Genomic DNA, 15377 nt, shown 5'->3' with positions numbered 1-15377 from the left:
ACAGTTCATGTACTGCATAGCTTCTACGCGATCCAGGGCAAGAGAAATGGCGTACAATTCTGCAGTGAACACAGAAACTGCAGAGGATTCTGTGTGGAACCACCAAGCCACAACAAATCATGGCAGATCCTACAGAGTCACCTAATATTAAACCATTCATATAAATGGGAATGGAAGTATGGGTCAAAAGATGTTCGACAAATAGAAAACAGTATTTCCAATCGGGAGTATCTATCTTCTTCAAATGACTCAAAAAACAGAAACAAAATGTTATCACTTGAGAAAGACTTCTCTGATTGACGGTTCAAGCCACTTCAAGTGATCCACAATGGAGCAATGTCATCGAAACCTACATTGGGTGGGCGAGAGAAGGATGTTTGATTCGAAAACCAAAGACGAGCATTAACCATCCTCTCTAAGATCTTACAAACACAGCTCATCAAAGCAACTGGATGGTAGTTTGAAGGAATCTTAGGATCCTTCCCAGGCTTGGAAAAAGGGAGGACGATAGCCTGGCACCAAACATCAAGAAAAGCATTTTCTTGCCAGATCTAGTTAAAAACAACCAGAAGAGTAGCAAGAGAGACAGGAAAGAAATGGCGCAATATCTCATAGTGAATATCAGGTCTGACTGATGTACTGCCAGATCGATGAGGAACAGGTTTGAGCTCCACCAGTGTAAAGGGACGATTATAGTCATAAAGATGATCAGACTGGAAGGAAAGAGGCGATTGCGCTGCCCAAATCTTGATGGCTAATATGGTGAGTGATGAAATAGAAATGCTAGATGCACAAGAAAAGCTTTTGCCAAGAGTACAGACAATGTTCTGGGCATCAACGACTTCCTGGTCATCAGTAAGCGAGATCAAAAGGGGCAGAAGTATACTGCCCACTGACCTTCTGAATTTTGTCCCATAAAACTTTGTAACTGGTGGTAGAAAAATGCTAGTTGCATATTTAATCCAAAATTCCTTCTGGCTTTGGCATCTGACCTGACGAGCATGTGCACGGGCCTTCTGGAAAGTGAAGCAATTTGAAAATGGAGAATACATAGGAAAGGTATCCCAGGCCCGTTTTTGAGCCTTCCATACCACATGGCAGGCAAGATTCCACCATGAATGAGGATACAATGGAAAACGTGTTGAGGTACAAGGAAAAGACTGAGCAACTGCTTGGACAATAGAGTCAGTTACTGCTGCAATACAGTCATTTATTGATGGTTTAAAGACAACGGCAGGTCAAGTTCTGAAAGAGTGGTGAAAGAAGACCAGTTGGCCTGGTCCAGCTTTCAACAAGGGCATCGACCACAGCTAGTCTCTCTCAAAATGACAAGAAAATGATCACTGCTCTGTGGATTACTGTCAACCCTCCAAGAAGAGTGAAGTGGAGCAGAAGTAACAGTAAATGACTGATTAGAAGCATGAAAATAAGTACAAACACCAGCACTAAAGAGAGAAAGGTTATGATCTGAGAGTATACATGCCACAGAGCGACCCCTCCTATCAATATTAGCACCTCCCAGAATGAATTATGTCCATTAAAGTTCCCCAGGATTAAAAAAAGAGAAGTGGCAACTGTTCAATAAGAGCATCAAGGTCCAACTGATCACAGATCTCTCCAAGAGACAGGTAGAGAAAACAGATACTGATGGTATGACTCAATGAAACACGAATGGCTACAGCATCCAAAGATGTATCGAATGGTAAATACAGAGCAACCATGTGCTGGTCAACCAGTAGTGCCATACCTCTATACACTCGTCCATCACACAACCTGTCATTGCGGTATAAAGAAAACTGCCAAAATGTGGCTATATCGGCAGGTTTCAAAAACGTTTCCTGTAAGGAAAGACACACAGGATGACAAGAATCAATCAGCACCTTGATATCATTTAAATTAGAAAGGAAACTTTGACAGTTCCACTGTATCAATGTGACCATTTTTATTTAGGTGGAGGAGAACTGGGCAGACAGCCCTTCTGTTTTTGACCACATTTTTTCTCTTTAATAGAAGGAAGTCTATCTTGCCCTGGGTCGAGTGGGCAGGAAGAAGATTCCAGTGACTGAAGGCATGAATGAATAATCACTCTGCATCTTGGGGCATGAGAAGAAGATGGACCTGAGGAAACACCAGAACCTAGAGCCAAAGGAAATTAATCCAAGAAGGTACTGGAAGAAGTGATAGGAATAGAAATGGGAGTAAAAGTTGACTCATCTACTCTCTTAACCATGGAAGGCCAAAGTATCTTCAGATGGTTTTAAAACGACTCTGTTGAAAATACAAAGAGCTCTGTCTTGCACTACCACTGTAGCATTGGAATGGAATACAGCAGCATATGTACGAGATCAAGTTGGGGACAATAATTTCCGAGCCCATGGATAGGATATATTGTTTACAGTCTTCAAACATTGTACCTCTTTCTCCTCCACCCACTTTGGGAAAGAATAAAAGTATGATGGGTGTGAACCACTACGGTTTACACAGTGTGGTTCCATTTCCCACTCATAAGAGTCATGGTCTTTGCCATCACAACGAGCACACATTAAAGATTCACAAGAGATCTTTGCATGTCTGAACCACTGGCACCAAAAACATCAGAGAGGGTTTGGAATATATGGCCTTGCCTTACAATTTAACTGACCTGTTTTGATAGTGGCAGGTGGATGTGGTGATGTAAAAGTCAAAATAATTACATTTGTAGATAGCATTATTATGTCTTTGTGAGTGGAGATTCGGCTCACTGCAGAAATGCCTTGACTGGAGAAACCAGCAAGAATCTCCTACTCGGGAATGTTCTTTAAATCCCTCTCAACTATAACTCCTCTGAAAGAAATCAAAGTTGCATATACCTTGATGTGTATATCCCCAATAGCTTTCAACTTCAAGAGGAGTTTGGTATGCTGTGGTGAAGATGTTCCCCCAAAATGTCTCCAAAGCATAACTTCCTTACTGCCTTGGGGTAGCCAGCAAGTCCCTATTATCTCTTTTTCAATAAAAAAGGGGGACATCTGACAGAAGGAAACCAAAGTACAGAATCTGACAGCGTGATCGTTTACTGATAATGTTTTTGTTCATATTTATTTAATTTTTCATTAAGGGGAATTCATAATTAAAGCAATACATTTCAATGCCCACTAACCCCACCCACCATGGAGCCGTACGGGAACAGTGCAGCAACGCCAGGCTTTCGTTAGCATCATAACCAAACATCAGCATCAGACATAAGTCCATAAGTCCACAACATCCGTTGAGAAGTCCAACACAGGTACTCTGTTGACTATAGCACAAGTGGACCAGCGATTTACCTGGACCACCCTAAGGCCGCCCGCTTACAGGAATTCAAGCCCAAAGTGGTGTGTCACGGTTGGATCTCTCAACTACCAGGATCCTCTCCTCTCCTTCACGGGCCGCCACGCACAACAACCACATATGTAAATGTTTAGATCCCAGAAGAGGTGAAGTACAGAATCTTCTCTGGGAGGTCCCTCACCACTTACAAAACTCCACAGCGAGAGGTGGGCAATAAGCCCAGCAACGGTAGTTTGTAATGATATCAAACTTCGTCTCTTCTGCTTCTTTCGGTCTCAGTTCATAATCCCCATGTTCATACAAAATTACTTGTGTTGAGGGCGAAGGTGGGCTGTTAGGTCTTCGAGTACACCCAATAATGTGTTTAAGGGATATTCTTATACAACCATTTTAAAAATTTCCGTAATACTCTTTACGTGTACGTGACACACACACACAGAGACATTTAATCCTCGATTGATATTTCAGTATATATTTATATCATGCAATTTAAAAGAGCTTAACAACAGGCCTCCGTGGTTTTTACGACAAACACAAGTAAGTATCTCTTGATCGTGAACTGGACGAACACACAATAAAAATTGCGGAAATGCCGAATTATTTTTTTAAAGTACGCAGCGTTTGTCTGCAAAAAAAACCAACAATGTCTGAGTTAATGAAAAACACTTACACTGTAAGCAAAACATTAGTTAAAACCATGAAACAACGCTGTATAATTATACAGGGGTGGATACAGGACTTTTGAGTGTGTGTGTAGGGGGGATATGATCGACTAAGTACCAGCGACTTACACCCGACCCCAGTAACAACGTACATTTCATTGAATTAATTTAGAAACAAAGAAAAGAAACATATATGACTATGAACTCTCGTTTATTGATTTTATTTTAAAATATCAAGTTACAAGTAATCGTACACAATTTTGGTATGGCCAGTGGGGGGATGCATCCACCATCCCCCCCTTGTATCCATCCCTGTAATTATACAACCTTGTTCGACGGTGAAGTTCAAATGTCTCCCATTACACGGGAATTTAAAAGCAGGTGCATCTTTCTCACGCTAGGCCTTTCTTAAATCATTCCGTCTCTCTGCCGAGAACTCTCAGGTAGCAAGCGATCTTATCTCAAACACTCCTGTTTCCCAGGAAAGATTCATGATTCGAAGATCACACGATGAAAACTGTTTTTACACAGAAGTGGCCGATAAAAAAAATGCTATGGCAATCAATCGTACTGACTCTGTTACAACTGAACTTCGAGAATTTTCATAAAGATCTGTCACGTAAAAAAAATATTCCCATTGTACTTTACATGAAAATTATATTCATCTGACAGGCAGAAGGGTGCGGGTTATAACTGTAACAGAACGGTTTGACAAACGGTGCAGCCAAACCAAACACAATTGTAAATTTCGCTATTATTAAAAACTATGGGAAAACCATCTTAGGTATGACTACATAACATACGTCGTCAGATATACGTGTACGTTAATAGGCATGAAGAAGTTTAATACTTTTAACGTACCACACAAAATGTTACTGAATTTGTCTTTGATAACTAAGCAAATACTAGCAAGTGTAATAATTTTATCACTGTTGTTATCTGACAGCAAATGAAATGAATTACATGCTAGTTCAATACCAGCTACACTTACCTAACAGAAACTAAACCAACCTGTGGACTGACTCTACAAAAATCATATTTCATTTCTCAAGGCTATTGTCTTCAAAGAATATATTCAGGTAATTATATAAAAACGTAGTGGAATTGTAAACTAAACACAAACAATAATAAAGTATGCACATACTCCAGCAACAGTATGTATGTTAACACAAACAGCATATAACAAATGTAATAAGAACATTAAATGTCAACACACACATGTAAGTAACTTATGAAACAAACCAAACACTTATGACATTTAACACAATAGATGGCAATATAAAATTCAAACAAATCCTAACATATAGTTGTAGAAAATGTCACTGGAAAAAAATTCTTTGAAACAAGGCCTAACTTGTAATCAGTGATGTCATAGAAACCCACTTGAACATGTAACTTATTAATCTCCCCTAAACAAAAATAAAATAAAAGGCTTGGAATGGCCAGGTAGTTAAGGCACTCGACTCATAACCTGAGGTTGAATCCCGTCAAAAACATTTTTCACATAGAAGGTGGCAGTCAATCCCACGTTGTGTAACTTAAAAGATGCTTCTATGTAAAATATTTTCTCAATTAGAACTGATACCGCTCACCTGAATGAAAATATAAAATTCCATAACTTAGAACACCTTCATAATTGCAATATCATACATTAGGTACATGACTAAACATGAACATGTAACTTATTAATCTCCCCTAAACAAAAATAAAATAAAAGGCTTGGAATGGCCAGGTAGTTAAGGCACTCGACTCATAACCTGAGGGTCGTGGGTTCGAAACCCTTATCACACCAAACATGCTCACTCTTTCAGCCATGGGGGTGATATATGTGATGGTCAATCCCACTTAATTTGTGTGTTGCAGATTAAAAAATGTTGGTTACTAGGTTTAATAACAATGTGTGAAATGATACTGCCACACATTGTTAATAACCAAAGTTCCCCATCACTAACGTTATTCTATAAAATTAATTGCAAGAAAGTTAAAATATGCAGAAATCACAAACATATTAACCTGTTTTAATTACCTCGGTGTTTATGTTTTTCTGAGATGGACAGAATGAATAGAATTGTTTACTGTAAAGAATTAAGTGTCTAACTGTGTTATGCATTTATTAAGTTTTATTTTTTTGGTTTTGGTTTCGTTTGTTTTGAATTTCACGTAAAGCTACACACAGGCTACTGCACTAGCTGTCCCTAATTTAGCAGTGTAAGGCTAGAGGGAAGGCAGCTAGTCAGCACCACCCACCGCCAACTCTTGGGTTACTCTTTTATCAATGAATAGTGGGACTGACCATCACATTATAACATCTCCATGGCTGAAAGGGCAAGCATGTTTGGTGCAATGGGGATTTGAACCTGCAACCATTGGATTAAGAGTCAAATGCCTTAACCCACCTGGATGTGCTGGGTCATCTCTCTTGTGAATGTCATTTTAAAATGTCAAACACACACAGAAAATCATGCTAAAAATTTTGCAGTCTCTTCCAAGATCATTTCCTTTAACACAATCACGTCTTCCTTCACACAACCCTTCTAGTTTAACAACTGTTCAGAAGATACACAGTTATTATATCCAATAATACAGAGAATTTCATTATTAAATAGTCCTATTCCACATTTTCTGTGCATATTATTTTATTACAGAATCATCACAGATCCAAATAATAAATATTCCAATAAGGAACAATTAATTTTTCAAGTCTAATATATTCAAAACACTACAAATTCAAATAAAAAATGAGTGTTTACTTACAAAAAACAATCTATCAAAGACCTAAACACATATAAGAATATTTGTTTAGTAAACAGATTACTTTTTATTACATTTATTTTACTATAATAGTAATTTATTACTTTTCACTGTATTTTTCAAATAGCATTGAGGTAGTGTTTATGGGTCATCAGTATAGCTAGGAGATCAGTGGAATTTGATAATAAATTTACTGCTGGGCTCATTAATCTATTACATTCAACTAAATTACCATTCTCAAGAGACTTCAACTGTTGGAATAAACATGTATTTTAATTAATTATTTGTCATCGTGAGTTGCGAGAATAATCAATGAACCCTTTCACAATGGGTCACAGGTCAAAAGCCATGTCATCACATATGTTGAGTTGCATTCAAAATTTTGTTGAGCTAATATTTTATGAATTTATGTCAATAAGTTTGGAATCAAATTATAGATCATAATTCAAACTAATATTATACATGAATTAATTTCTTAATTTAAAATTAATATTAAAAGAACACATTTAAATATATATTTTAGTCAGTCACATGATATGTTGAATGCAGTGCTGTTTAAAACAAGATGTTCATGATGTCAAAATAAAAGTCTCTAATTTTGTACAAATTAATAACTCAAATTACTAATATTGACAAGCTGGAAAATAAATTAAGAACCTCTTATCTGTTTATTTTGCTGAGATATGGCTTATATTCTGAATCAAACAGGGTGGCCCTGTTCAACTAATTTTTTGAAATGGTCCCTTATATACTCCTATTACAGTATATGACATCTGAATAACCACTTAACAGATCAGAATGTCCCCAGAGTGGTTTTATCAGCCATTTTAATTTTTGAAAAAGGTACTCAGTTCTTTCAATCCAAGTTTCAAAGTGGAATGTTGTCTTTAGCCTGCTGGAAGATTAATATTTTTTAAACTCTAAATACATCTTAGTCACACAACTCATTAAATTACAGTGTAATTATGTAGTATCAGTGTAGTTATTTATGATTTTTTGATTATTCAACTGTATATAAAAAGCCTAAAAATTTTGTTTGATATCCTTCATGTGCTTAGCAACTTATGTCCAGCAATAACCGAATACGAACATTGTTGTAGCAACAAGAGATAATTGGTCTAGTTCTTGATTTATTGTTCTACATTTTAAGTAAAATAAGTTTAATTGTTTATATCTAAATAGTAATAATTTATATACATAATGTGCAATAATTAAAATATGATTATATATTAAAAAAATACAAGTCCATTAAAAGACAGCCAATACAGGGAAGACTAAAGGGCAGTTTTATATTATTGGATACACGACCTGAGTGCATGTGTGCTGTGTCAATGCAAGCTATGTAATGTTAGCTAGGCATGACTGGAAGGTCAATATATATATATATATATATATATATATACATACACACAAATTTATGACATTATGAGACTTAAGCTACTTAGACTAAATATTTGTATTCGTGATACAATATGTAATCATTTTAGCATGAAAAAAGCATAATTTATATTTCATTTTTTATGATGGTTACAAGGTTGGTCAAGTGACACCTCACATAGCCAGCGTATAGAAAATAAAAATTAATTTACATGTATTTTCTAACAGTTAAAATAATTTATTTCTAAAATAAAAACAATACAAAATAAGATAAAGTTGTAGATTAGTGTTTCTGGTGTGGTAACAGATTGTTGTTACTCAGATATCATTTTTGTTTCAATAACTCACAGAAATCAAATATTATTTAAGTATCAAAGTAGTATCAATGAACAAAATACATATATTATCAAATCTACCTTCAAGAAGTACTACTATTATAAGATGGTTTTAGGTCTTAAAATTACTTAATTCATCATGTTAATCAAAAAGTCTTGTTTAGGTTAATAACACAAACAACTTTGATTATTCCTTCAAAATTAACACCTTGCCCAAAAGAACAAATTAAATTTTTGTATGTATTAGAAAAAAAAACATATTATGAAAATGAATCGATGGATAATGTCTATTCCAAGAGTTACTCATGAAAAAAATATGCCATTAAAATAATACACATCATTTCATAACCAAGAGAATGTTTATAAGCTGACTAGCGCCATCCTGTGTCAAGAGTAAAAAACAATAGAACATCAAGAAAATGTATGAAAATGCTGTAGAAATATTTATATCTATGCTAAGGTACAATTTATTTGCTATTATATGCTCTCCTAAATGAAAAATATTATATAAATGCCATAGTCTTTTTCTTGCATCTGTCTAAACACTAGTGCAAATAGTGAAATTACATTTCTCTGTTTTTACTGATAACTGAAATAGGAAAAACTAAACCAAACAATCTCAAAAAGGTTACAACAGATTTCTATATATATATCGATAACATACTCGTAAGTGTTTAAAAGTTATTGTTAGAGACTGAAATAACATGTTGAGGCATTAGTTATGATATACAGGAAAAGCATACAGTAAAGACCCACAAAAATACAAGCTTCTTATGCATAAAACATATAGTATTAACATTTGATAATTACAGAAGTTACATACATACATATCACCAACATTTTCTAATTCATACATAACAGATTAATACCACTTTTGAAACGTTGTTAATTAAAATACATGTTAAAAGTCCCTACAATAACATGCTAATATTGTCACTACTAATAGCCTTTCCTATTTATGTTTAACTTCTTAGTATTTCTTAAATTAATATAAAGCATCTAACAAGTTAATGCAAAAAGTTATTATGAATTTTAAACTTGAAGAGAAACTCTAATTTACAATCTGATGTTCCCATTTAAAATACGTCGTATACTTTATATCGAAAGTCCTGTCAAAATCGTACGAGTTATGGTCTAAAGTATTTCCTGTTGTTTTCATCATTCACGTAACTTACAGATTTACAGATTCTGTTTGTTTTACTTCGTATACCCAAGTATCATTCTTACTAACAATATCACACATATAATATTTATTACAACTGATACTATGGAAACTCATTTAAATATTGGTAGTTTACCTCTCGGATGCCATGGTATTCAACTCCTGCTGAGGGAGTTTAAAGTGTTGTAATATTCTACATAATTGTTATATTTTCTCATCCAAATTTGTACAAGCACCAAACCTAAACCGCCATTTTTTCATCAGTCAAAACACATAAATACTAACGCCATCTGTTAGTTTTTTTAAAACGTAAATGTTTTAAAAAGCAAAGCATTTTTGGCATCAGCACTTAGTAACTGTAGTGTGCGCAAAGAAACGTTAAAATAATATTATACACGTGCAAGTAAAAAAATACATATTGAAGGTAGGCTTATATGTTCTAAAATGTTTTTATCTTCTCAAAAAAGTTTAAAGCATTCAACATTTTTATTTTTGAAAATTCTGAATAAAGAAATAGACTAACCAAATAATAAAAATGAAGATGACCTCTTTACGAAACAATCGGATATTTCGGAATACACTCATTCCATATTTAGCTAAAATAATGTTATAATTATACTCATTATTAAGCAATGTTATAAAAACATAATATTAACCAAAGTATTTAAGCACACTATTAAGCCTTTCAGTAGCACAGCAGCAACGTTATAAATCAAGATTCTATACCCGCAGTAGACATACCACAGATATCCCATCACGTAGTTTTGTGCTTAACTTCAAACAGTACAATATTTTTTTTATTAAAACTGCAAAAAAAAGAAGTATATACATATTATAGATTATGTAATGGAAGTAATAAAACTGCGTGCTACATAAGCTAACAAGTGATAAATAAAATATACTTGAACAATCGTCTGAATGCTAAATAAAATAACTTTTAATTTGTAAACTATTAAAATTACATAAATACCACCATTTTAAGAGGCCTTATTCTATATCTTTATCTAATAATTGAAGCTGTGTTGAGCAGTTATACACTACCCTCCCTCACTCCCACGAACTGTGCTTTAGTGATTTAAAACAGTTATTAGCCCTCGAGTTTATACCAGGCTAATATCCAGATCTGCTGGAATGTGGTTCCTTAGAAGGATGCTAAAAATATCATGGACTGAAAGAAAAACAGATGTGGAAGTCATGGAACTGGCAGGATACAAAAGATCTCTCATAAAAACTATAAGAAAGAGACAAATGGAATTTCTAGGGCACATCTGTAGGAAGAATGGGATAGAGAAACAGATGCTATGTGAAAAAAATAGAAGGGAGGAAAAGTAGAGGGTGTCAAAGAACTAAATATATCGACAGCCTCAATAACTATGTCACTAAAAACTCAATGAGCAACATCGAGTTGATAAGGAGGATTGACAACAGAGAAGTCTGGCATGCCATGGTCGTCGATGTCTGCCGCAGATTTGACACATGAAGAAGAATGTCCAGATCTGATACACGCATCAAAAGATCGCTTCGCTATAACACTGACACTCCAAAGTTCATGACCCACATCTACGTACACATGATGTCACGTGTCGAAACAATATACCATTTGAAAACCACATTCTCTTAAAGTTTACGAGTTCCAATATCCAGTAGGGTTAACCTCAAAACCAGTACTACTACTATTCGTTCTCAAGCAGAAACTAAAGATCTCAGCTATTCATATCACAAGTTCACTGTTATAACTGCAGGACTTTCAACTTCTCATAACTCGAAGCTGCTAACAACACACAAAATCGCCCAGCTGTCACTGACTTACGAATATCATTGGACCCAAAATATTTAATAATTTAACACCCATTATATTATTCAAGTATAACTTAGTGCTTTAAGTAATATGGAAATTTGTTATTTTCGTAAATGTACCCAATTTCCACTTTTTGTTTCGATTTTAATCGATGTTTTCAGTACCTTAGTTAATATAACATTTTCCACCTTACTGAAAATGGAATAAGTAGTGTATTCAAAAACGTCCAGACCTTACGTAAAATATATATATTCGCCAGATCACTCCCGTTTATTCGTTTTTATTAACTGCGGTGGTAAAACGGTCTCCAGTTTCTCAAGTGCAAATTTTTAGTTCATAGCTCCGTGTTTCCTGGACCAATTTGAGATCTAATTACAGATTAGTACTCAAGCGGACAAACCCTTTAGATTTATGTGTTTGACCATATCCAAGGTCTTATACATTAATGTAACCTAATCCTGCCTACAATAATGTCAATTTAAGGAAAACCTGTTAAGAGCTTTTGATGAGTTTTGTTTGTTTTTCTTAATTTCGTGCAAAGTTACTCAAGGGCTATCTGCGATATCCGTCCATAATTTAGCAGTATAAGACTAGAGGGAAGGCAGCAGGTCACCACCACCCACCGCCAACTCTTCTACCAACGAATAGTGGGATTGATCGTTATATTATAATGCCCCCACGGATGGAAGGGCGAGCATGTTTGGTGCAACGGGGAATAGAACCCGCGACCCTCAGATTACGAGTCGAACGCCTTAACCCATCTGGCCATGTTTAGTAATAAAATCGAATCGGGTATACGCTCACATCATGCTTGGCGCACAAAATCCAGCTAATAAAAAGGTGTAGATTCATTTACTCCAACTCTGCCTAAAAAAAGTTCAAGTACTGCAGCTTTTGAGAATTTCCTCTAGTTATGTATTTGTGTAAATACTAATTAGTTTTATCCTAACTGTCCGTTGTTGTCTTCAAAGAAGTCCTATGGATTAGTTGTGTTAGTAACAGCCACGATTTTGATGGAAGACTAGTTTATCCAGTACTCACCCGAGACCTTACTATACTTTGATTTTACAAGTTTACAGTAAAATTTTGTATCACATATCAACAGCATATAAAAGAACCAGGGCAATTATACGAATATATTATAAAAGTTGAAAATATTTTAAGTAAATGAACATACATAACCTGAAACAGTTCATTTTGAATTATGTAATAATAGAGTTATTTATTGACTGCTTCCTTAATTCTTTCTAGAAAGTTTTCCATCGTGTCTTTTTTTTTTTTTAATACAGACATTGTAGACAAGATTACTATTTCTTGGTCTACATTCGTGTGTTGTTAAGCCTCAAAAACAAATGTACGAAAACATTTGCGATGTATATATGCTTATAAATGGCGGTGGGTTTGATGTTTTATCGTGCAAAACAACAAGGCTTTCTGCGCCCTTATAAATGGTAATACACAGAATGGAAACAGACCCTATTAATTTTTTGTAGTGAAGGGGTTGTAACTGAGACAGTACTGCCTTGAAAAAAACAAAAAAAAACTCAGTGTTAAGATAATTTCAATTATCATTCCTTGCATCTTTTAGAAATACAGTGACATTACATTTTCAGTCACTGCATGTCTTTTGAATTAGAACTATTATTTATTTACCATCTGTTTTCTATTATTGTTTTAAATTCTGTCTTAAAACTTGCTTGTAATTTCATCTTTGTAGTAGCCTGCTGAACGTGTAGTACTTAAAAACATTCAATACAATCTTGTTCACCGCTGAACGTGTAGTACTTAGAAACATTCAATACAATCTTGTTCACCGCTGAACGTGTAGCACTTGGAAACATTCAATACAATCTTGTTCACCGCTGAACGTGTAGCACTTAGAAACATTCAATACAATCTTGTTCACCGCTGAACGTGTAGCACTTAGAAACATTCAATACAATCTTGTTCACCGCTGAACGTGTAGCACTTAGAAACATTCAATACAATCTTGTTCACCGCTGAACGTGTAGCACTTAGAAACATTCAATACAATCTTGTTCACCGCTGCTCTGTCTTTACATTTTTTAATCAAATTGTTTTCCAAACAATGACTCAACTTATAATACACTAAATGACATGGGAAATGTTTTTTTGTTTCAATCTTGTGAAAATCTGGATTCCAATTTAACAAAAATATCTTTAGATCAATAATTTATGACTGAATGTAAACCTTTCAATGCAGGTTCTCCACCTCAAACTATCTTCTAGACAATTACAATACTACACTGCCTATCTTCTTTACTGTCACAAACAAAAACGTCTTTATGAGAAAGTTAAATCTAAGAGGTGACACACACACATTTCTTTAACCACAGATTAAACTATCAAATCAACATTCTAAGGGGATCCTTGCTGCACCTGTATTTCATATACCTGTCACTCTTAAGAGAAACCAACAAAGAAGATTGTTGACTGAATTTTGGACAGAGTTGCTTAAGATTTATCTATTCTAACCACCTCAGATTTTTTATTAGAAGAAAGGCAACCAGTCAACAACAACTCTTGGGCTACTTTTTATAAATGAACAGTAGGATTGACCATCACATTACTCACCCTTATAGCTTAAAGAAAGAGCAAGAGCATGTTCAGTGAAGGATCCAAAGAGAACAAAATAACCCAAAGAAAACACAAAAAATGTCATACTTCAAACTTCCTCTAATCTGAATCTTATAAGCACTTAGTTCTAACCTATCATTTTGTTGAACTCTAATACACGTAATGCTGCTTTAGCTAAAAGTTTGAATTCTTTACCTCCCATGAAACAGGACTAATCCAGTTATTTACTTGATTTTAAACAAATCATCAGCAACATTAGGAGTTGTTTATTTTCTTATAGCAAAGCCATATTGGGTCATCTGGTGTGCCCACCAAGGGGAATTGAACCCCATGTTTTAGCATTGTAAATCCACAGACTTACTGCTACATCAGCAGGGTACCATAAGCAGGTATTTCAATCACAGAGATGAAGAACCCTGCAGACAGTCTCAGATATTGTAAAAACATACATAAAATATACAACTATCCTCCACTCTCCATTATCACAAACTTAGTATTCTGCTCTTAGACCTTTAAAAACATCAGTGCCATAAAGATAGAAGGTTTAATAATTGTTCTTCTAGAAAAAGTGGGGTAATTATTTTTTACTTTGTTTGTGTAAGATTACCAAGTACCAAGACAACATTTTTGTCTTAATCTTATAATGTAAGCACTAACAGCATAATTTACAATCATGTATGTCCTTTATAAACAAGTTTCATTATTTTGGGCATAATTATTATGAACATAGCACTTACGTTTCAATTATAAACACTAACATTAATTGAACTTTACCTTTCAGATTCCACAATAAATTTCAAAACTCCTACCAACATAAATAACCAAAATTCCACTTACGGTTCAATAAAAATGCCCTTCATGGAGGTGTTAGATTCAAGATGCATATAAAATGGAGGAACACTATGTCTAACTCAAGATGATGTGTAGGGTTCAGTTGTATAGCAGTCTTACTTACAGATTTATAAAGATAACAGATTTATGTCCATGTGACTTCAGTTCCCAACAGTATATGAAGGTGAACAAAGCTGGATATTTTGTTTTGTTCAACTGAAAGCTCTTAATAAGTCATTATCTGATCACTTAGAAATCCTGAAAAGCCAATCATAAATGTAATGCACCATACCGTAGTTCCTTATCTGATGTATTAAGTGCCAGTTATGAGGTATAGCCTACTCTTTAAGTAAGACAGAAAAGTCATGACTGGTTCAACCAGTATTACTGGTCAAAAATGCAACAAGAAAAAATGAGCAACCATAAATAACATAGTGAATATTCAAAACAGACAATATATATTAAAAAAGTGCAATATAAAAAGTAACAGTTTGGTTGCAATCTCTGAAAATGTTTTTCAGAAGAACTTGCACAAATGAAGTGATTAATAAATC

At 34.6% G+C, this 15377-nt stretch overlaps 1 protein-coding gene across 4 annotated transcripts in view; it reads right to left on the bottom strand.

Annotated features, from left to right (window-relative positions):
* Nucleotides 1-9881, bottom strand: part of LOC143245146 (rho GTPase-activating protein 39-like) — an 80612-nt gene extending 70731 nt beyond the window's left edge. For 3 of the 4 annotated variants that reach the window (XM_076491124.1, XM_076491126.1, XM_076491127.1), the window contains exon 1: nt 9733-9881. In XM_076491124.1, the coding sequence (XP_076347239.1) occupies nt 9733-9746 (14 nt within the window). In that variant the 5' untranslated portion in view covers nt 9747-9881. The remainder of the gene's footprint in view (nt 1-9732) is intronic. The other variant, XM_076491129.1, reaches the window with a different exon arrangement.
* Nucleotides 9882-15377: the final 5496 nt, after the last annotated feature.

The sequence above is a fragment of the Tachypleus tridentatus genome, chromosome 2 (assembly GCF_004210375.1).
Source record: "Tachypleus tridentatus isolate NWPU-2018 chromosome 2, ASM421037v1, whole genome shotgun sequence".
Classification (NCBI taxonomy): Eukaryota; Metazoa; Arthropoda; class Merostomata; order Xiphosura; family Limulidae; genus Tachypleus; species Tachypleus tridentatus.
Note: the sequence above shows the minus strand (reverse complement) of the source record. Positions and strands in the feature narration are given on the sequence as shown.